Source organism: Mauremys mutica, chromosome 19, assembly GCF_020497125.1.
Source record: "Mauremys mutica isolate MM-2020 ecotype Southern chromosome 19, ASM2049712v1, whole genome shotgun sequence".
NCBI classification, from domain to species: Eukaryota; Metazoa; Chordata; order Testudines; family Geoemydidae; genus Mauremys; species Mauremys mutica.
Genome location: NC_059090.1, coordinates 9,919,143 through 9,940,011, shown reverse-complemented (window position 1 = coordinate 9,940,011; position 20,869 = coordinate 9,919,143). Strand labels below are relative to the sequence as shown.

The 20,869-nt window shown below is 47.4% G+C and overlaps 1 protein-coding gene across 2 annotated transcripts in view; it reads left to right on the top strand.

Moving 5' to 3' along the window:
• The window catches only part of ATP2A3 (ATPase sarcoplasmic/endoplasmic reticulum Ca2+ transporting 3), a 146,451-nt gene that overhangs the window by 63,186 nt on the left and 62,396 nt on the right, over positions 1–20,869 (top strand). For both annotated transcript variants that reach the window (XM_044994317.1, XM_044994316.1), the window contains exons 4-6: positions 6,910–7,014; positions 7,843–7,981; positions 19,502–19,582. In XM_044994317.1, the coding sequence (XP_044850252.1) occupies positions 6,910–7,014; positions 7,843–7,981; positions 19,502–19,582 (325 nt within the window). The remainder of the gene's footprint in view (positions 1–6,909; positions 7,015–7,842; positions 7,982–19,501; positions 19,583–20,869) is intronic.

Sequence of the window (20,869 nt, the reverse complement as noted above, 5' to 3'; positions counted from 1 at the left end):
GGGAAGGATCCATTGGAGAGACTGATGGGCCGTCCTCGGGCGTCCCATCAAAACGCCTGCTTAGGCCCTTGGGGGGCCTTAGCGGGCGCCTGGGACTGGTTGCGCCTGCTGCCTGATGGTCGGCGGCGAGTCAGATTGTTCCGGCGGCTGTTATAGGGCCGGGACCTGGCCTGAGTAAACGGCCGGGAAGGCTGTCTGCGGAACGACTGTCTCTGGGTCGCCAGCGTGTGCATTCCCAGGGTTCGGATAGCCACGCGACCGTCCTTAAGGGTCTGTATCCGGGAGTCAGTCTTTTCGGAAAACAGCCCTTGTGTTTCAAACGGCAGATCCTGGAGGGTGTACTGCACTTCCGGGGCCAAGTTGGAAGACTGCAGCCAGGAAATGCGGCGCATAGTCACCCCGGAGGCGAGGGTGCGGGCTCCAGAGTCCGCCGAGTCCAGCGCGGCCTGGATGGAGGAGCGCGCGGACTTCTTACCGTCCTCGAGGAGGGCGCTGTACTCCTGGCGGGAGGCCGCTGGAACGAGTTCAGTGAATTTGGAGAGCGAGAGCAGCATCTCGTAGGTGTACCTGGCAAGCAATGCCGACTGATTGGCAATGCGGAGCTGCAGGCCCCCCGCCGAATAGACCTTGCGGCCCAAGAGGTCCATGCGCTTCGCGTCCTTGGACTTGGGAGCTGCTGCCGGTTGACCGTGGCGCTCTCGGTCGTTCACTGACTGGACGACTAGGGAGTCCGGGGTCGGATGGGTATACAAGTACTCGTACCCCGTGGGGGGAACCGAGTACTTGCGCTCTACGCCTCGGGCAGTAGGCGGGATGGATGCCGGCGTTTGCCAGATGGTGGTGGCGTTACGCTGGATCGTGCGAATGAAGGGGAGCGCCACTCGCATGGGGGCCTCAGACCCGATGACATTGGTGACAGGGTCATCATTTTCCACGACCTCTGCCACCGGGAGGTCTATGGACTGCGCGACCCGACGAAGCAGGTCCTGATGCGCTCTCAAGTCTATCGGCGGGGGGTCCACCGTCGACGACCCTGCGACAGCCTTGTCAGGCGACGAGGATGAAGAAAGACCCGGGCCCGTCGGTTCCGGTGGCGGCTCGTCTAGTGGTGGAGCAGGCGCGTTAGAGTCCGGCTGTACCGCAGCGAGCGGTACAGAAGTCCCAGGCGTTGGCGATGGCGGGGGTCTACTGACAGTCGCTTCTGGCACGCGACGCTCAGAACCCGGTGGCCGCGAGGGCAAGGGCGGGCCCTGTGCCTCGTGCTGCCCCCAGGGAACCCAGAATCCCCACTGTTGTGGACCATAGGGTTGTCCCGGGGTGTCCGTCCTGAGACCCGCTCCGCTGCCGACCTGGGATGCGACGGAGGGCTGGCGTGACCACTGGGGGGCAGAAGCGCTTAAAGAATGCCCCGTCGACGCCCGACGCATGTCTGCTGGCGGTGCCGTGGTTCGGTGCTTGTCCTCGTGGTACCGGGAACACGACCGGGACCATCGGTCGCATCGGTGCCGGGGCGGCGACCAGCTGTGGCTTCGGCGCCTGGAGCGGCTGCGGTCACGGCGCCTGGAGCGGCTGCGGTCACGGCGCCTGGAGCGGCTGCGGTCGCCACGGTGCCGTGAGTGGTCTCGAGAGGCGGACCTTCGCCGGTACCGGCGACTGGGGCTTCGAGATTGGTACCTCGACGCCGAGCGGTACCGTGAGTGAGACCGGTGCCGAGACGGTGAACGGTCCCGAGGCGTTGATCGGCGTCGGGACCTAGGTCGGCGGGACGGTGACCGGCTGCGAGAGCGGGACCGACTGAAGTCCCTTGCTCGATGATCCTCGGCGCCTGGGCGTCTCATCATGGCCGGCTTGCCTGCCGAGGGTACAGCCCGCACCGGCGGTGCCGGGGGCCGGAGGCTCGGCGCCTCTGTCAAAGCGATAAGCTCCCTCGCCTGCGAGTATGTCTCGGGCGTACTCGGGAGTCCAAGCTCGACCTCGGGCGGTGCCGGGGAGCGGGGGGGGGCCGGCTCAACGGCTCTTCCAGTGCCAGAGCTGCCGGACCCGTGCACTGCGAGTGCACCACCACAGCCGGTGCCGCAGGTGTTGGCAGTGGCTGGGTGATCGGTTCCGAAGCTGAAACTCTTGCCGTCGCCGTCGCCTTCTTCTTGCGCACCGGAGACGGGGAGCGGTGCCGGGACGCTGGTGCCGGTTTCGGCGGACGGGACGCTTCCGAGCTGTGTCGGCTCGGTGCCGCCGGTGCGCTGCGGACCGAAGACGATTTCGGCGCCGCTGGGATCGGTGCCGGTGGGCGCAGCGCCGACTCCATCAGGAGCTGTTTAAGCCTAGAGTCCCGCTCCTTCCTAGTCCGCGGCTTAAAGGCTGCACAAATGGGGCACTTATCCGTGCGATGAGATTCCCCCAAACAGCGAAGGCAGGAATCGTGAGCGTCCCCAACGGGCATCAGCCGCTGACAAGCCGAGCACGGCTTGAATCCCGGTGTCTGGGGCATGAGCCCACACCGGGTGAGGAAAAAGGAGGGGAAACCCCCCTAATTCCTTAAAAACTACTTTTAACTAACTAAACTATGACTAAACTGACTAACTATGTACAAAAAACGGAGAAACTGCTAGGGTGTGCAGGACTAAAGGAGCACTCCACAGTTCCAACTGGCCGTCACGGGCGGGAAGAAGGAACTGAGGAGCGGACGGGCCGGCTGGGGTATATGACAGACGCCATAGCGGCGCCACTCCAGGGGGCGCCCAGCCGGCCCGCCGGAGTTGCTGGGGTAAAAAAGTTCCGGAGAGCCGTGCACGCGCGGCGCGCACACCTACATGGAATGCATAGGAGCAATCACTCGAAGAAGAAGTGTAGATTCTAGTGGACGTATGAATGGCTTTCGTTATTCTTAGCTATTATGGAATACTTATTCATCCATAGATCCCAAATCACTTTAGAAAGATGGCTCTGTAGATCATCTCCACCTTAGAGATGAGGAAACGTCTTGCTGCTAGAGAAAAGAAATTTTAGACTGATTCTGGGCACCCACAATGTAGCTTCATGTCTATGGATCATGACAGATTTTCTTTAATGACATAGCTATGGTGGGGCCATGTGCCTTTCAAGTTGAGGTTTCAGCTGTCACTACAAGTGATCCTCCGAAAGCTTGGCATGCTTATCTGACCTCACCCAAGCTTGTTTGGGCATGCAAGCAGATTACATGGTTTAGCAGTTAGATCAGGGCACAAGAACTCAGAACTCCCCGGTACTGTTCATGGTTCTGCTCTGACTTGCTGAGAGATCTTGGGAAGTCGCTTCACTTCTTTGCTGCAATTTCCCTCCTCCTGTGAGGGTACTGTGAAGTGCTGCAGGGCACTGGAAATGTGCAAAATGTTGTTTGTTCAAAATTGAGATGGCAGCCTTATGACAACAGGTTTTTCGGTGAGATTTCTAGTACTTCCTGGACAGCTTGGAAACACCCCCATAACAGCTTGTGTGGGCAATTTTGCACAGAAATGAAAAATGGGAGCGCTGGGTGGATTTGGTTTGGGTTTGAGTTTTGGGAGAAGGATTTAGAGTTGGTTGGTTGTTAACTCTACCTATCACCTTTCCTCTCAGCAATACTGGTAAATCTTTAATAGGAGTCTCTTCTCTCTCCATTCTCTCCCCCCGCCCGCCACTGTATTTAATTTTTCAATAAAAAGCTTAAAAGCCTGTGTTTATTTGCCGAGGTGGAATGTTGATTCATTTGCAACTCCTCTTGCCAGATGCAAAGTGTACTCTGTAACTGAGGCATGTATGCAAACTCGCCCTGGCAGTTTACACATCCTGAAACTTTACTAATGTGTAACCGTACTCCCAGTGACCTCTCCCACATCTGCTGTTGTTCTGAACAAATATATAGTGAATCAGCACAAAGTCCATACATTAGTATAGCAGTTGGTCTATACAACACGGAGTAATCTGAATGCTGGCCCTCTTGCTGACTCGCTTAGGCTGTTTCTACACTACGCAGCTTTTAGCGACATGGATGTGTCATCACTGCCGTGCCGCTAAATGTCGCGCAGTGTAGCTGCTGTTTGTCAGCTCTCCTGCCGACAAAAAACTTCTACCCCAATGAGTGGTTGTTTGCGTTGTCGGCAGGACAGTGCTCCTGCTGACAAAGTGCTGTTCACACTGGCACTTGTCACGGCAAAACTTTTGTCGTTCAGGGAGGGTGGGAGTTCTAACACCTCTGAAAGACAAAAGTTCTGTCGTTCAATTGCCAGTTAGACATAGCCTTAGAAACTATAGCAGTGATTCTCAACATATTAGTGGTGCCTGGTACTGTACTGTGTCACTGATGTCACATACTTTCAGTGGTGCCTAGAAACTACTTGGCCGCACTAGAAATGTCTAATATCACAGACCTTTTAGATGCTCTCTGGATAATATCTTCTTCCCTGTGGAAAAATACACGTGGCTATCTCTTTAAGGCATGTTGTCAGGCCAGATTTTCCTCCACATTTAGATTCGGTACAACTGAGCTTTAGAAAACCTGCTCTTGTGATTGACCTTGGTGTGTGTTTGTTTTTTTCTTTTATGGTGGTTCTTTCTTTGAATGCAGAAAACGACAATTTAGGGCCTGCATTAAGAGAATGATGTGCAGGTTAGGCAACTGTATCATGCTCTGTTGCACCTATTTGGTTTTGCTGCTGAATAAGGGACTTTCCTGTAAAGACTCCAGGTGGCATGTCTGAAAAGCTAAAGCAGTCATAGGGTCTCAGGACCCGACTTTGAGAAGGATTGTTCGCACAAAAGTGCGTGTCCATTTGCATGTCTAATTTGTACCTGTGACTGCCTATGTGATGGCAGCAAGTGCACGTGCCAGTGACCACATCCAGCTGGTAATCGGCATGTGCAGTACTTGAAAACCAATCCTGACGTTTGGGATTCTGAATGACAGAGTTTCTGTGAAACCTGCACGCAGTGCTGGGGATTTTAGTTGGACTTTCAGCTTTGGCCCTCATCTTCCTTGTTTCAGTCAGCTAAACTCCAGGCTTTTGTAAAATCAAGTGTGTGTGTGTGTGTGTGTGTGAGAGAGAGGCTGATATAACTGCAAGGGGAACTCTGTACACATAACTAAGATGTCACAGCTACTTCCTTGAGGTATACTCACTAATTCAGTGTCCCTCTGCTCTCAAAGGTGCTTGATTCTCAGGCATTTGTTTAGTTAAACACAAATGATTACACATCTGGATGTACTATCTCGGTCAGCAAGCTGTGAACTCGTGTTCTGACTCTTAAACTGCCTCTGACTGATTTTAAGTACCATGCCTATTAGGGACCCTTCTCTCCCACTCTCTGATGGAACTCACCTGACTCCCTTTACTAGATTCTCTGCTCCGAGGAGTATGGGGACCATGCTACATATACAGCTCCACTTTCCTTAGTGGACAGTTGCCTTACATCCCCAGCTACCTTGTGAATTGGTTTGCTGGTTTGAACATAACAGCAGAGCCCAGAGTCATGCACCAGAGTTATTTACTGGCTGAGACAGGGAGAGGGGGCAGGTTATGCATAGATGTGGAAGGAACAGATTTTAATCAGTACATATCAAGGTTCCTTGATTTCTCTCTCTTCAAAACCCAAAGGGGGGGGGGGGGGAGTTCCATAGCTGCTAATCAAGAATACAGAGAGGGAAATGTAGAAAAATTTATTATGTTGTACTTGGTAAATACTTGGTGACTTACACAACCCTGGCTCAGGCTGAAGTTAAAAGGAGTCTTGCCATCAACTTCAGTGGGCTCTGGATCAAGCCCATGGTGCACTGTTGTTGTCAGTTCTATTTTTCTCATGTGAAAAATCTCATGTAAAATAAAACTTTGATATGCTGCTATTTCTGAATCCTGACTTGCACCGTCATAACATTTTGAATAAGAAGCTTTTAGTGTCTTTATCTTATTTTCTGCTAATGCAAAACCTTAAGTGGATAAAGAGAATCTAGGGGGAAAATAAACAGATCTGCTGGAATTCATTGAAAATAACCCATACAATATCGATTCCTTCCAAGCCCAAACATAGGTCAGTGAAGCATAATGTGAGCCATTCATGAGCTGGTGAGCTAACAAACTGGTTTCCAGTCCACTTGAATAAGCGACCATCTGACAAATCTCCGACCATCTCCCACCCTCTCTGCTTTGTCATTTTGTAATAATGGCATTCCATATCAGCTGGTAATTGCCTCATGAAAATGACCTGTTATCACGCCACACAACAGTCGATCAAATCCTGGGCAGCTGTGTTTTAAGCCTGACTTTGCACCTCAGGACTGCTGGCAAGAAAATCAGTTTGCCTTTTAATTGTCCTTCAGCAGTTCTAGGTGGGACTGGTTTCTAATAGGAGGAATTGCAGATGTCCCTCCCGAAAGATCAACATGGGAGTGGGAACCTCTGATACATGTAACACGCCTTTGAATGAGCTGACATTTGAATGCTTTATAGTGTTTTTGTGGCAGTGTTGTGATCTTGGCATACAAATGCTTTGACAAGCAGCTCAAGGGAGTGAAAATATGGGCATGAGGGATTTTTTTTCACACCAGCACTTGTGCTTTTCTCACCTGGTCATCTGATTCATAGCTCTGGGTGCCTCAGGGCTGTAAAACACTAATCCAGTTCAGCAAGCTACTTAGGCAGGAGCGTAACTTTTTAAGCACCTGAGTGGTCCCATTACATTGACTGCAGTGCAAGCAATCGCGTGTTTTCAGTCGAAGCACATGCTCAGATACCTTGCTGAACCAAGGCATCTAACACTAATTGCATTCACACCCATGATGAAGGGCCTGATCCAAAGGCCAGAGAAGGCCAAGAAAGGACTGCCTCTGGCTTCAGTGGTGTGAGTGATGCCCTAACCAGCTGGCAGTTCCTAGTTACACTGTGTCTTGCCACCCTGCAGATCCTGGCCTGGTTTGAAGAAGGTGAAGAGATCACTACTGCATTTGTAGAGCCAGTTGTCATCATGCTGATTCTCCTAGCCAATGCTGTTGTGGGGGTGTGGCAGGTACGTAACCACTTTTGTCTCCCTTCTTTAATTCCTACAAGCACTGAGGTTTGTCTGGGGGCAGTGAAACTATTGGCCAGGCACCTGGAACTGTACAACCTGCATGAATGAAGCCCTGACTATTTACCTGCACAAACGGAAGCTCATGAGTTGGAACCTTGTGCTAGGTTTGCACTGCAGCGTTAACTCGAGCTCCCTACAGTCCAATTTACTCTTTTTCGAGCTAACCAAGTTCCAAAATACTAATGCTCCTTTGTATGTTCAGAACACTTCCCATGCAAGAACCTCAAAGCGTTTTCCAAACACTCGCTCACTAAGGTCCACGACTGTAGTTGCTCTAGGCAAGCATTAACCCCTATGTCACAGGGAAACTGAGGCAAGCCTGGGTTCAATGACTTTTTCCTATGGGCTCAGAGTGAGTCCGTAGCAGAGTTCAGTCTAGAAATCAGAAATCCTGAGACTCCATTGTTCTAACCATTAACAACTCTACCAGTTCCTCTCAGATGGTTCCATGCCCCTTTGCTTCTGGCACATCTAAGACTCATCACAAAATGTAGTACTTCATATACTGCTTTGAAGCCATTCACTACCCCTCCCCATCTGACGTAGGTAAAATGACCTGCCCAATACCACAAGACAAATCAATTTCAAAGCCAAGATTAGAATTCAGGAGTTCCTGGCTCCCAGTCCCTTGTTCACACAACTAGTTCAAAGCTCTGTCTAGGCAGCTGAATAGGGGAAGGGCTGATTATCCAACAGCTGCTCCTCCCCGCCCCTCCATCTACACGGTACAACTGCCTGAAGCTCTGCTGCACACTGTGTTTACAGGAGAGAAATGCGGAGAGTGCTATCGAAGCCTTAAAGGAATACGAGCCAGAAATGGGAAAAGTGATCCGTGCCGACAGGAATGGAGTCCAGAGGATCCGGGCTCGAGATATTGTTCCTGGGGATATTGTGGAAGTGGCAGGTATGCCAATGATCTCTCTTTTTTCCCCCCCCACCCCCATCTCCTTGGCTGTATGCATAGGTATGAAAACATCCTGCTGGGCTATGGGTTCATTCTAAACTAACCCCCACTCTGAGTTAGTTTAGAGCTGAACTGAAAATGCAGCGAAACTCAACCATCACCCTGGTTCTTTAGTTCTGAGCAACTTTTGTTTGAAGCAGCCCTGTCACGGAATAGTGAGCTGAGACAGGAACCGCTCCCGCATTGTGTGCTGGCTTAAACGGAATATCCAGCACTGTGTCAGCACTGTGCTGACTCCGCTCGTCTGCATGGCTTTGGTCTGCAGGGCTTTCGAAGAAAGAAAATGGTCTCTCTTAAGGGTTGTGGGATAACAGTAGCCATCTTGGGGTGGAAAATGAAGCCCTCGTGTGCTTTTATTTTTGCATGTCTGTCTAAATTCAAAGTATGCTAAGATTGGGACGGAGAGATGAAGAAGAGACCTCTGAGTGATAGTGGACATGGGCTTGCAGTGGTATGTGGCACCAAAAGGTGCTAGTAGGACTTTAGGCTGCAGACCCAGAGGCATTGCACCAGGAAGCAAAGGTGTGAGAGTTGTTCTCCATGTGGCTCTGGGGAGGCCACATCTGGAGTAATACTTTGATTTTAGATCCCTGAGCTCAGTTCAAGGGAAGATGAGTATCATTATCCTTGTTTTACAATTGGGAAACCGGACACAGAGAGGTGAAGTGACTTGTCCAAAGTCAGGGAATGTGGAACCCAAGTATCTTGACTCCCAGTCCCGTATCCAAAAGAACATAAGCTGTCCTGGGGTAAGAGGGAAGCTCCTCTCATGGATTGGTAACTGGTTAAAAGATAGGAAACAAAGGGTAGGAATAAATGGTCACCTCTCAGAATGGAGAGGGGTAAATAGTGGTGTCCCCCAGGGGTCTGTACTGGGCCCAGTCCTATTCAACATATTCAGAAATGATCTGGAAAAGGGGGTAAACAGTGAGGTGGCAAAATTTGCAGATGATACAAAACTACTCAAGATAGTTAAGTTCCAGGAAAACTGTGAAGAGTTACAAAGGGCTCTCACAAAACTGGGTGACTGGGCAACAAAATGGCAGATGAAATTCAGTGTTGATAAATGCAAAGTAATGCACATTGGAAAACATCATCCCATCTGTACATATAAAATTATGGGGTCTCAATTAGCTGTTACCACTCAAGAAAGAGATCTTGGCATCATTGTGGATAGTTCTCTGAAAACATCCACTCAATGTGCAGCAGCAGTTCAAAAAGCAGACAGCATGTTGGGAACCATTAAGAAAGGGTTAGATAATAAGACAGAAAATATCATATTGCCTCTATATAAATCCATGGTACACCCACATCTTGAATACTGTGTGCAGATGTGGTCGCCTCATCTCAAAAAAGATGCATTGGAATTGGAAAAGGTACAGAGAAGGGCAACAGAAATTATTAGGAGTATGAAACAGCTTCCATATGAGGAGAGATTAATAAGACTGGTACTTTTCAGCTTGGAAAAGAGATGATGAAGGGGGGATATGATAGAGGTCTAAAAAATCCAGGCTGGTGTGGAGAAAGTAAATAAGGAAGTGTTATTTATTCCTTCTCATAACACAAGAACTAGGGGTCACCGAATGAAATTAATAGGCAACAGATTTAAAACAAATAAAAGGAAGTATTTTTTCCACACAATACAGTCAACCTGTGGAACTCTTTGCCAGTGGATGTTGTGAAGGCCAAGACTAAAACAGGGTTCAAAAAAGAACTAGATACGTTCATGGAGGATAGGTCCATCAATGGCTATTAGCCAGGATGGGCAGGGATGCTATCCCTAACCTCTGTTTGCCAGAAGCTGGGAATGGGGGACAGGGGATAGATCACTTGATTACCTGTTCTGTTCACTCCCTCTGGGGCACCTGGCATTGGCCACTGTCAGAAGACAGGATACTGGGCTAGATGATACTTTGGTCTGACCCAGTATAGCTGTTCTTATGTTCACACCTGCCGCCCCACAACACTGAGAGGAAAGACCAGCCCACAGCACCTCTCAGTACCTTCTTACAAATGTGCAGACAATGCAAGTGTAACATTTACATGAGCTGGGTTTTTAATGTCTTGGGAAATATTATTTGTTCCGTCTGTGTGGGCTGGAATCCTTGGTAATTTTGGTTTGTTATTCATGGAAGACAAGTAGTGCAGGGGCGAGAGAGGCTGAGGGGAAAGCGTTGGCTTGCGAGCACTGGGGAGACTTGTGCTTTTGGATCTGGATTTGGGTAGCCTCCATCTGCATTCATGTACTTCATCCTATGGCTTATCCTCCTGTCCCTCCTCTTATTTGTAGCTATATTCCAACTGCATTGCGCGATCTGTATATTTATTGACTTTCAGGGGCATCACAAAGATCAGTGAGTTCATCCTCACTGTGTCCCTTGTACTATCCCCATTCTATGGATGCAGAAACTGAGGCACAGAGAGACCCAAAGGTCACATAGCCAGTATGTGGCAGAGGCAGGAATACAACCCAGGTTTTTTGGGTCTCAGTCCAGTCCTTTAATCCTTCCTGTCCCCTACTCCTCTGAGCAGAGCCAGCCAGAATCTAGTCCTACAGGACTCATTGTAGGATTGTGTTCTTTACCTTTTAATATTGAAGGCTCTGTTGGAGGATTAAATAAAAAGCATTTGTTCTTCAGGCTCGCTATGGTATTCTTTATATTGATTAAAGTTCAGGGTTTGCTAAACCACACCCCTCCCCAAAATCGCACATTTCAATTAGCCAGCAAAAAATTTTTTTAAACCCACTGTAAGCCTCCAAATCCCTCAGATTCATCTGCTCTTCTCAACTTTGTGGACTTGCTAGTGGAAAAATGCTGCGGTTCCTTGTGCACTAATCCAATTCTTTGTTAAGTCTTCCTGTTGTACTTCATCGGGAAGATAGATATATCTAAAAATAATGCACAGAGGATAAAGGAGATGATCACGGGCCAGCCCCTCAGCTGGGGTAAATTGGCATAACTCCAGAGTGCAGCTACATCGATGAACGCCAGCTGGGGCTCTGGCCTGAGGTTAGCACAAACTGTCTTTGAACTGTGTATGAATAAAGAACTCCGATTTGGTCACATGTAAGGTGATGTCTGATTCTGCTAGGTCTGAAGACCTAGATTGTTGTCTCGATGGTGTTCGGGCGGTCTCCTCTGTATTCTCTGTGTGGGTGGGAGAGAACAGGGCATCAGGGACATGTGCAATGGGTAAAGGGTTCCTCATTCTAGGCTCCGCTCATCCAATCTGGTTTTCTGGGACAGTCCTTTGGGAAAAACAGGTCAGGGCAGTTTTTCAGCTCCACAAAGCTCCTTCTCTATGTGGGCAAAGTGAGCCCATGGGGATTGGCTGGCCAAGATGCTCTCTGGAAAAGGGAGGCTCGTGTCTTCCTCGAAAAAAACAAATTGTAAAATGCAGCTGTCGCAGGCCAAACAGCTCAAGGATTTTTCCACCAGGGGAAAATGTCTCGGCCAGGCCTGCCCCGTTAGGCTCTCGAGCCGTGTGGTCTGGCTGTCTCTGTGGGATTTTAGGAGAATGCTGACTCGAGCAGTCAGAAGTCATTAAAGTACTTGGTGCTGAAAGTGGGCAGCTGCTCAGCTTGGGCCCTGTCTCTTGTCTGTCTCCTCCTTTTCCCCCAGGAGGAGCACAGACCCATCCCTTCGCTGGAATAAAAAGAATTAAGCTGCTTTTTCTTGAACAAGAATTTCAGAAAGAGAACTTGAAATAAACAACAAAGAGAAATTAAATCAGGGTCCACTGGACTATCAACTCTTTGGACAAGGAGATCTTTTGTATTATGCTTGTTTACGTGCCTGGCACAATGGCGTCCTGATCCCGAATTGGGACCTTGTAGCTGCTACTGCAATACAGATTATTGTTTTATCACTGCCCTAAACTCCCTGTGCCTGCCTGCCTACCTTTCACCAGCCTTTCAACCTGCTAGCAACTCCCTCCCCCTCTAACTATGTAGGGCAGTTAGTTAAACACCATCATGATGCCTCCTCCAGCCTCCCCTGCCCCCCGAATTATTGCATGCATATGAGCTGCTGATTTTTTTAATTTTTTTGTTTGATGTTGATGGTGTAATTAAAACAAAAGTAGTGGAGAAACAGCTGAGCCGTTGTCTGGGGATTCATGATTTAACTGAGACAGACTTGGCAAATTATAATACCTAGCAAGTACGCTGTCAGATTGCAAATACAAGAGTGTGTGAATCCAGCATGAGCACCAGCTCAGATAACTTTAGGGCCTGAGGGGGCATGATTGACACTGCTATGTAAAATGACACACACCCTTAAACTCTGGTAGCTGACATATTTGCACATCTAAAAGGGAACATATGTATATGCTACCTAGGACCAAACTCCAATATTTTTTCCATTGGCAGTGGCATCTATGTGATGGTTGAGGAGGGGAAAGTGAAAACCATAGTTACCTGACCAGCTATTCAATGCTGTGCTATGATATGGGGGAAGGGAGAATGGTATGTGTGAGAGAGAGATTCCCTCTTGACCCCTTTTGCAATCAGCTGATGCCCTGAAAGGTGATATTTGATTACCCCAATTTAGCAAGTAAAACGGTGCATTCTGCTTTTGAGCCTAATCCATGCCACCATATTTAATGCTCTGACCTCCCGCAGTAGTGAATTCCATTGGCTTTGGCTAAGTTTTCCAGGCATCTGCATGCCCTGTTAATGAGGTGATTCTATCCCTGAGTAACGGGGTGTGTGTGTGTGTGTGTGTGTGTGTGTGTGTGGTGGTTCTGTCTCTGAGTGAGTAACCGTCTATATGTGTGTGTGTGTCAGAAAGAGAGAGGTTGGGTGTAATGTATGGAGGACAGATGGGTGGGAGGTTGGAAGACTGAGATCAATGCAAACAGTGTGTAATTAATCGACTTCATTTTTAAAAATATTTGTTGTTGTTTTTTCAAAGCTTGGGCTCTACCAAGGGGGAAAAACCCCAAATTGATGATGGAACGACTGTCAATTTTAAAATGGAAAACAATGCTTTGATAGCTTAGAATGAGCGCTCGCGCTCTCTCTCTCTCTCTCTCTCTCTCTCTCTCTCGCTCTTTCTCATTTTTGCCATGATTGTGGAACATTAAACTGTAACTATCAGCTCATCATGGTAAGCCGTTGTCGCAGCCCTTCCTTGGCCCATGGGGGAATGGGGAGGAGGTCAGCACCCCCTGATTTCCCTTTTTGGATTGTGACTACAATAACAGCAGGTAGAGCAGGGGCAATGCGCCAGAAACTCCCTGTTCTGCAGCCCTGTGGGTGGGGAAATGGGAGGAGCCTGGGCTCTGCCTCCATCACTCACTGGCCAGAGTTAGCTGATCAGGAGCATATGAGAGAGCAAATTGCAACCTGAGAAAGGGGTGAAGTAGCTTAGTGAAGGGTTTGGATCCATTAAAATCATTGCCTGGTGGGTAAAATGAAGAACAGTTTAAATAGCATTAAGTATGGCATTTTGGTTTGCCTTCGTAGCAGATTTCTTAAAGCTGGCCTCAGCTCTTCTCTCCCAGGCTGTCTAAATATGGTAGATCACCTGTCTCTTTTGGGGGTGGGGGAGGAGAGGGGTGTTAAAGTTCATGTTAGAAATTAACATGAATACTGGTACAGAGAGCCAGGATGGTCCCTGTGGTTAGGGCACTAGCCTAGGAGGTCAGAGTTCAAATCTTGCTCCACCACAGACTTCCTGTGTGACCTTGGGCAAGTCACTTAGTCTCTCTGTGGGTTCAGTTCCCCATCTGTAAAGTGAGGATCATGGCATTATGGGGAATAAATACATTAAAGATTGTGAGGTCTTCAGGTGCTGTGATGATCAGGGCCATATAATTACCTTATAACAATAGCAAAGTGATAACAGGCAGCATGTTCGATAAGGCGATTCATTGCCCATGCTATTGACAATGATCCTCATCCTGCTGCTGTTATTCATGCTGAATAATACCTTATTCTATAAGTCCCACTAAAATCAGTACCTACTGTCTACTACGTGTATGTAAGTACCTACCACAGTGTGACCCTGGTCTCTCAGCTGGAGTTTCTAGGAGCTGCTGAAGTACAAAATCAAAGATTGGCTTGAGCCAGCCCTGACCACAGGACTTTTTGCTGAGCACTGCAGAGAGAGGCAATGTCCCTTGTGAGTTTTACTAACCAATTCTGACCACTGGATGCCAATGTTGTTCCCATATTTCTTGTGCCCGTCCATTATGTTTCCATTTTCTTGTGCCCGAGCCACGTCCGTTCATTGGCTTCAGGCAAACTTTTTTCCTTTGGCCTTCACCGCAGTGGAAACTTGCAGCCTTTGATTTAGTAATGATTAGCTTCTATTTAGTAGCTGTCTAAGGACAGTTGATGCCTGGAAGCAAAACAGCCCCTTGCTAGCACAGGGAGAAGAAAGTTTGTGTGTTTAAGTAAATAAGCTAGTTATAAATCTCTCATCTGAATGAGCCTTAACTGTTACCAACCCAGTAGAAAAAACTCACTAGGCAGGATGCAGTGCAGGCTAGAGGCTGATCCTGTCTTCGTGAAGCTAGTTCAATTCCCACCCAGCAATTGGCACAATTGACAACCTCAGAGGATTTAAAGATGTCCATTCTTTCTCACACACAAGGCAGGTCCAGCAAGGTCAGCCCTGAGGCTCATGGCATAAGCTCTGACCCCTGCTCTCTGGGATCTACCAAGCTCCAATCACCATAGTATAGATGTACCTGTTCTCTTCAGATCCTGCAAATAAATTTTAGTCCCCACAGATGGCAATAGATTACATCTCACAAATATCAGAGGGTTAGCCCTGTTAGTCTGGATCTGACGAAGTGGGTATTCACCCACGAAAGCTCATGCTCCAATACTTCTGTTAGTCTATAAGGTGCCACAGGACTCTTTGTCGCTTTTTACATCTCACAAATAGATGACCCTTTCGTGTAAGGGGAGTAGAGCACTTTGGTATATCTTAAAGATGGTCCATCTATATGGATGCTGTACGTGTGTGAATAAAATCTCTTGCCAAGGGGGGTTTCGGTTCTCATTATTTTGCATTCTTTGATACAGAAATAGCTGTGGCACTGCCTGGTCATTAGGAAATACATAGAGGCAAGGAGCATGAAGGTCCCCTCCCTGGAAGGTGTACTCTGTGTACAGGGTTCCAGAATGAGAGGACCAGGTTCACAATCATCTACCCTAGCTGAAGGTCTGGAAAGATTTTTATCAGTGCTCCTGCTCCACTTGAATGTCTAGTGCTTAAATAAATGTAGGAGGCCAAGGGTCAGTTGTTGTGTAATGTGGGGTTACTTACTTGCGACCAAGGACTTTATCTACCTCAGTATTTCCTGAAGAAACTAATCACTGTGTTGTCCAGATGATAACGGAGTAACTTACACACTGAGGGGCTGGAAGAGAGGGATGCAGCAGGAAAAGCAACTTAAGAGGGTGTAGGAAGGACCGTTTTTTAAGTAGGACCCACACACGTTATCTTCTGTCCCCTTGCAGTGGGTGTTTTATCATGTACTACATCCTTCCTTTGGGCTGGCACTTTGCAACAAACTTGGATGGATTTTTTTTTCTGTTTTAAAAGCCTGTAAGTGTAACTGACATCAAAGGCCCGATCTATACATAGTTTTTATACCGATGTAAAGCTTTTCAGGTCGAGGGAGATTGTAATATGAATTATAATTAAAGCAGTACAAATGCCTCTAGTGTGGGGGCAGTTATACCTGTATAAAGGTGCTTCTCCTGGGATAGCTCATTCCTATACGTTTAGGGGACTAAGCCATTCAGGTATACAACAACTTTATACAGATATAACCATGTCCACACTAGATGGTAGCACTGTTTTAATGACATCAGTTTCTAAACCAATATAGACGTAGCAGCAGAAAAACGGTAGGTGAACAAGCTACAAGATTTTTGGAGGGCAGTTATCTCGAGATGAATCAGGTACATGAGTATGCAAATAGGTAGTTTTTGTGTAAGCGTCCAGAAGGGCTGTGGAACTCTAGCAGCTGACTGTGAATGAATCGGCTATCAGAAGTCCCCTTGTGCCACCTTCACATGACTAGCACCACGGCTAGCGGGAGTTCCTCTTAGTTTGGAGATTTTCTTTTGCTACTAATGCTCATTCTTTCTTTGAACATCCTCACGGGGACTAACTGGCATTAGGGCATCAGAACTAGACATTCAGAAAACAGAAATTTGTTGGCTCCCTCATGCAACTGTCATACGTTCTCCTCTTTCTTGTAGTAACTGCATACACATAGAGGATGCTGCCTTTGCCGCCTCTTCGCCCTGCTGTTCAGGACCCACAGAGAGCCAGACTTTCTGCTTTCTCAGTCTCTTATACCTCTGGATTCCACCAGGGACCAAAAGTAGAAAAGCCAACATACCCTCAGAGATGTTGTGCACATGGTGTTTGCAGCAGAAATAGCTCAAAACCTTGTGACAGAACCTGTTCTCCTAAGGTATCCCAGCCAGGGTGGCAGACACAAGAGGGCTGGTAAGAAGCCGCACATGGGAGACTTACCCCCAAATATCAGAGGGGTAGCCGTGTTAGTCTGGTTCTGTAGAAGCAGCAAAGAATCCTGTGGCACCTTATAGACTAACAGACGTTTTGCAGCATGAGCTTTCGTGGGTGAATACCCACTTCTTCGGATGCATCTGAAGAAGTGGGTATTCACCCACGAAAGCTCATGCTGCAAAACATCTGTTAGTCTATAAGGTGCCACAGGATTCTTTGTTACCCCCAAATAAATCTTCAGCGTTAAGAGATTCACCCCAAAGGCCTTGACTAAACAGTGTATAGTACGTCATCTGGCATTCACCCAATAGGTCTTGATTCAGTGCCCATTCAGGTCAGTGGAAAAGACTCCCATTGATTTCAGTCTGCATTAGATCAGGCCCTTAGCCCTGAAACAGCTGGGAAGGTGGCAGGAGGCCAGTGGTATCAGGTTTGGTGCATCTCCATTTGGGATATTGATTACCTCTACCTCCTGCAGACAGTTACTTCTGTTGACTCCTGAACTATCTGCATTTTCCAGCCACTGCCCAGGAATACACTTCAGTGAATTCCAGGCCAGGGACTGGTTCTTTTCTCCCATCCTGGCCTACACTCCTGTCTGAGAGTTTATTATAAGTGTGTATTACACCAGATTAGTCATTTTCTGTTTAAAACAACTGGTGACCAGGCCACTCTTATCTCCAAGACTTTTGTTAGGAGCTATGCCAAAGGAACATTCATGTTCATCAATCAGTTTTCTATAGCCAAGAGTGTGGTTGTATGGCTAAGGAACTGGACTGAGATTCTTGACTCTGCCACAGACCTGCTTTGTGACCTTTGGAAAGTCATTTCATCTCACCATTTGTAAAATGGGTGGTAATGCTTTCCCTCCCAAGGGTCCGGAGGATAAATATGTCTGTGGGGGGCTCAGGTACTGTGTTAATGAAGGCCATATGAGTACCTGGATTATTTGTATCACTATGTATGGGATCTCAAGAGTTAAGAGGGGGATTTCGGTGTCTATGGCCCATTTAGTCGTTGGCGCCTTTGCTGAGAGATTTAACAGAGGACTATTGGTGGTGGTTTATCTTTCATGTGCACATTCATCCATTAGAGACAGAGAGCACTCCTTCTCCTGGTTCCTCTGAACCCCTTTTTTTCCACTGGTCACCAAAAGCCTTCCAGTGTTCACTTAACGACTTTCAGTCCTATTCTGATGTAATAAAACATTTACAGGGTGATGACCATTTTTTACTTGGTTTCTAATGGCAGTCCAGGGTAGCTTGGCATGTTGATGGCTTGTTTAAGCATGGGGTTATTTTTAGTTGTTGCAAGGGAAGAGAACATGTTGCATTTAATCTAACTTGGTAACTGTCATGGAGAGCATACAGATGTTTCAACTTCAGTGATTTAAACTGTGTACACAGAGCAGATTTAGATTTGCAGATTACCTGCCTGTTGCACCAAGTGCTATTTTATGCATTACAAGTACAAAAATGAAGATAATCCTCCAAATGTAATACTGATATGCCAACCCAGGTATCTCAAAAACCAATCACCCACAAGGAGTTTGTATAGCGTGAGGGGGTCCTCATCCATGACTAACGCTCTTGGGTGGTGCAGTAATACAAATAATAAAGGAGTAGCCAGTAGTAATTGATAACCATCCACCTACCCCCTTATCAACAGCCCAAGGAGAAATGACTGACCTTGGAGCATAAATCCTGTCTCTGGCAGAGCTAGGCCAGGGAGCCTGCTACAGAGACAAGGACCCTTTCTGGAAAATGCTCTGCCAGCAGCTTCTTTGAGAGCTCAAGCGCTCCAGTCACAGCCATGGAAGTGCTGTGTGGTGAGGGATACTAGGATGTTGGGTTTTTCTGCAGAGACTCACTCACACCACAGCTTCTTGGTTGTCTTTCTCCAGCCCAATCTGTTGGCTCCTGGAAGAGGCTTCGTAACTGTACTAACTCACTCCAATTTCAGGTACTCCCGCTTCTGCTCTTCCCCACAAGCACACTGGATAAGAAGGGCTGGTGTCAAAATTCTGTCTTACCCAATAGTGTATTAAGGAAACTTATTTGGGACAGAACAGGTTAATTACACTTGGGTGGGGGAGTGGGGTTCTCTCTTCCTTTCCCCCCAAAAATGCTGTGGGACTCACTCATCCACACAGTCCCTGGTGAATTCTCCAGGTCTTGTCCTGTATCCCACCCGCTGTGTCTCTCCACATTCAAACTGAACTTTGCACATGGCGAAGACAGTTGCAATATCCCGTAGATCTGGAGGGAGATAGGGAGGAGATGGAGAAAGAACTTGCTACACCATCAGCTGCCTCTTGTCAGCCTCAGCTGCTGCCTGGAGAGAGAGAGTGTGTGTGTGTATATATCGATATCTAGATATCGATATATATATAGATATAGAGATAGAGATAGATAGATATAGATATAAAAAACTAAATGCCAGCTTCAGTGGAGGCCTCATTATTGTACCAAAGATGGTTTGTAACTAACTGCATCTCTTTATCTTTTATGAAACAAGAAGTTGTAAACTTCAGAGCCAGGCTTTAGCTTTGGAAAGAAGGAATTAACAGGCAGCTGTTGTTTGTGTTACAGTTGGGGAAATTTGTCTACAAGCCTTAAGATTGTGGCCCCAGTGTGCCAGTTGCTGCATATACACGTAGTAAGAGATGGTCCCTGCCCTGAAAGCTTACGATCTAAATAGAGAAACAGGAAGTAATGTTATCCTCATGTTAAAGATTGGAAACTGAGGCACAGGGAGATGAACTGGCTTGTTGAAGTTTGTGGCAGAGCTTGGAATTGAGGCAGTTCTTCTGAGTCCAAGGTCTGTGCATAAACTGTCCTTCCCCTTGCTAGTTCCCATGGCTAGTTCATGTATCTCCCTTACTGTGGTTGAGTTCAGTCACAGATCAGACCAAACCCTTTTAACGTGTGGCATTTCTCTTCTACTTTCCCTCTCTTAGTTGGTGACAAGGTGCCAGCCGATATCCGGATCATCGAGATCAGATCCACGACGTTACGGGTTGATCAGTCGATTCTCACAGGTACGGGCAGTGGTTGGGGGTTGTGCTATTACTCTGAGTATGGCGGTCTTGCACTGAACGACTGCTACTGGAACGAGCCCTACGTGGGGGTGGAGGTGAGTTGTGTTGGGCTTGGTGCTCTAAGAACCTTCACACCCACAGAACCTTCAGTGAAATTTGTATCAAACGCTCTGCGTTCTGAAAAAGCTAGGTTCTCCTCTTAACGTTTTCATTTTCACACCTGTCTGGGGAATCTGTGGTGGCCAGCCCCTCTGTAACACGTTCCAAAGGGTTACCTAACTAATCCAGACACTTGGCAAACCAATCTGTACCATGTCCCTGTGAGGCTGATTGGTTCGCACTATTATCGGCCCTTTTTACAGATCAAACAATTTAAGACCAGGGATTAAGGGTGGGGTTTTCAAATGCGTTCAGCGTTGGCCTGACTGCTCCACTGAAGTGAGTGAGCATTTTCAGTGGGAGCAGAGTTGGGGTGAGATTTTCAAAATTGCTCGGCTTAGGACTATGTGACTTGCCCAGAAAGGGAATCAGTGGCAGAGTTGGGATTAGAACTCAGGAGATTCTGGCTCCATGTCTCGTGCTCAGACCACTGGACCACAGCTAACTCTCAGCAGGAAGTGCCCAAAATCTTGACTGTGTTTGAGATTTTGTTAAGAATCAAGCCGCCTACACATGGCTACACATTTTACTGCAGAACAGGGTATGTGGCTGTCTTACACAGGTACTGAACTGTGGCTTGAAAGCAAATGTTGCTTGATTCATGTCTATTTTGTTGTGTAGCAATTAAAGAGTTAATCATTTCGGATGTGTGATATTTGCTAAAATTGGATGTTGTCATTGAGGGGAGGGGAATTTTTTTAAAATATGAATTAAAGAAGTGTTTGAAATATTACATATTAGCTTTAAACATTATATCACTGCTATCACGGGGAAATCCTTTCTTTTCTATTTAGATGAACCATTAGTCTAAACTTCAAATCTCCTTTTGACATGATTTTAAAAAGTCATGAGCTTAGGATATGGCAAAAGGGAAGGGAAAACAACTGCAGAAATTAAACCTACAGGGACACCAGCACAGTCTCCCTGAGACGTGGTTTTGTGCTAATTGAACTTTCTCCTGCAAGGTGACAGGAGATGCAGCAGAGGAACAAAATTATTTTTGTGCTTCGAGCGCGAAATAAAGACCTTCAGGAGAAGCACTCTTGATACTTTCATTACGTTCCACAAGGTATTCCATCTCCTCTTGAGGCCGTTGATTAGCTTTTGTGGCTTTGAGTTGTCCTTGAA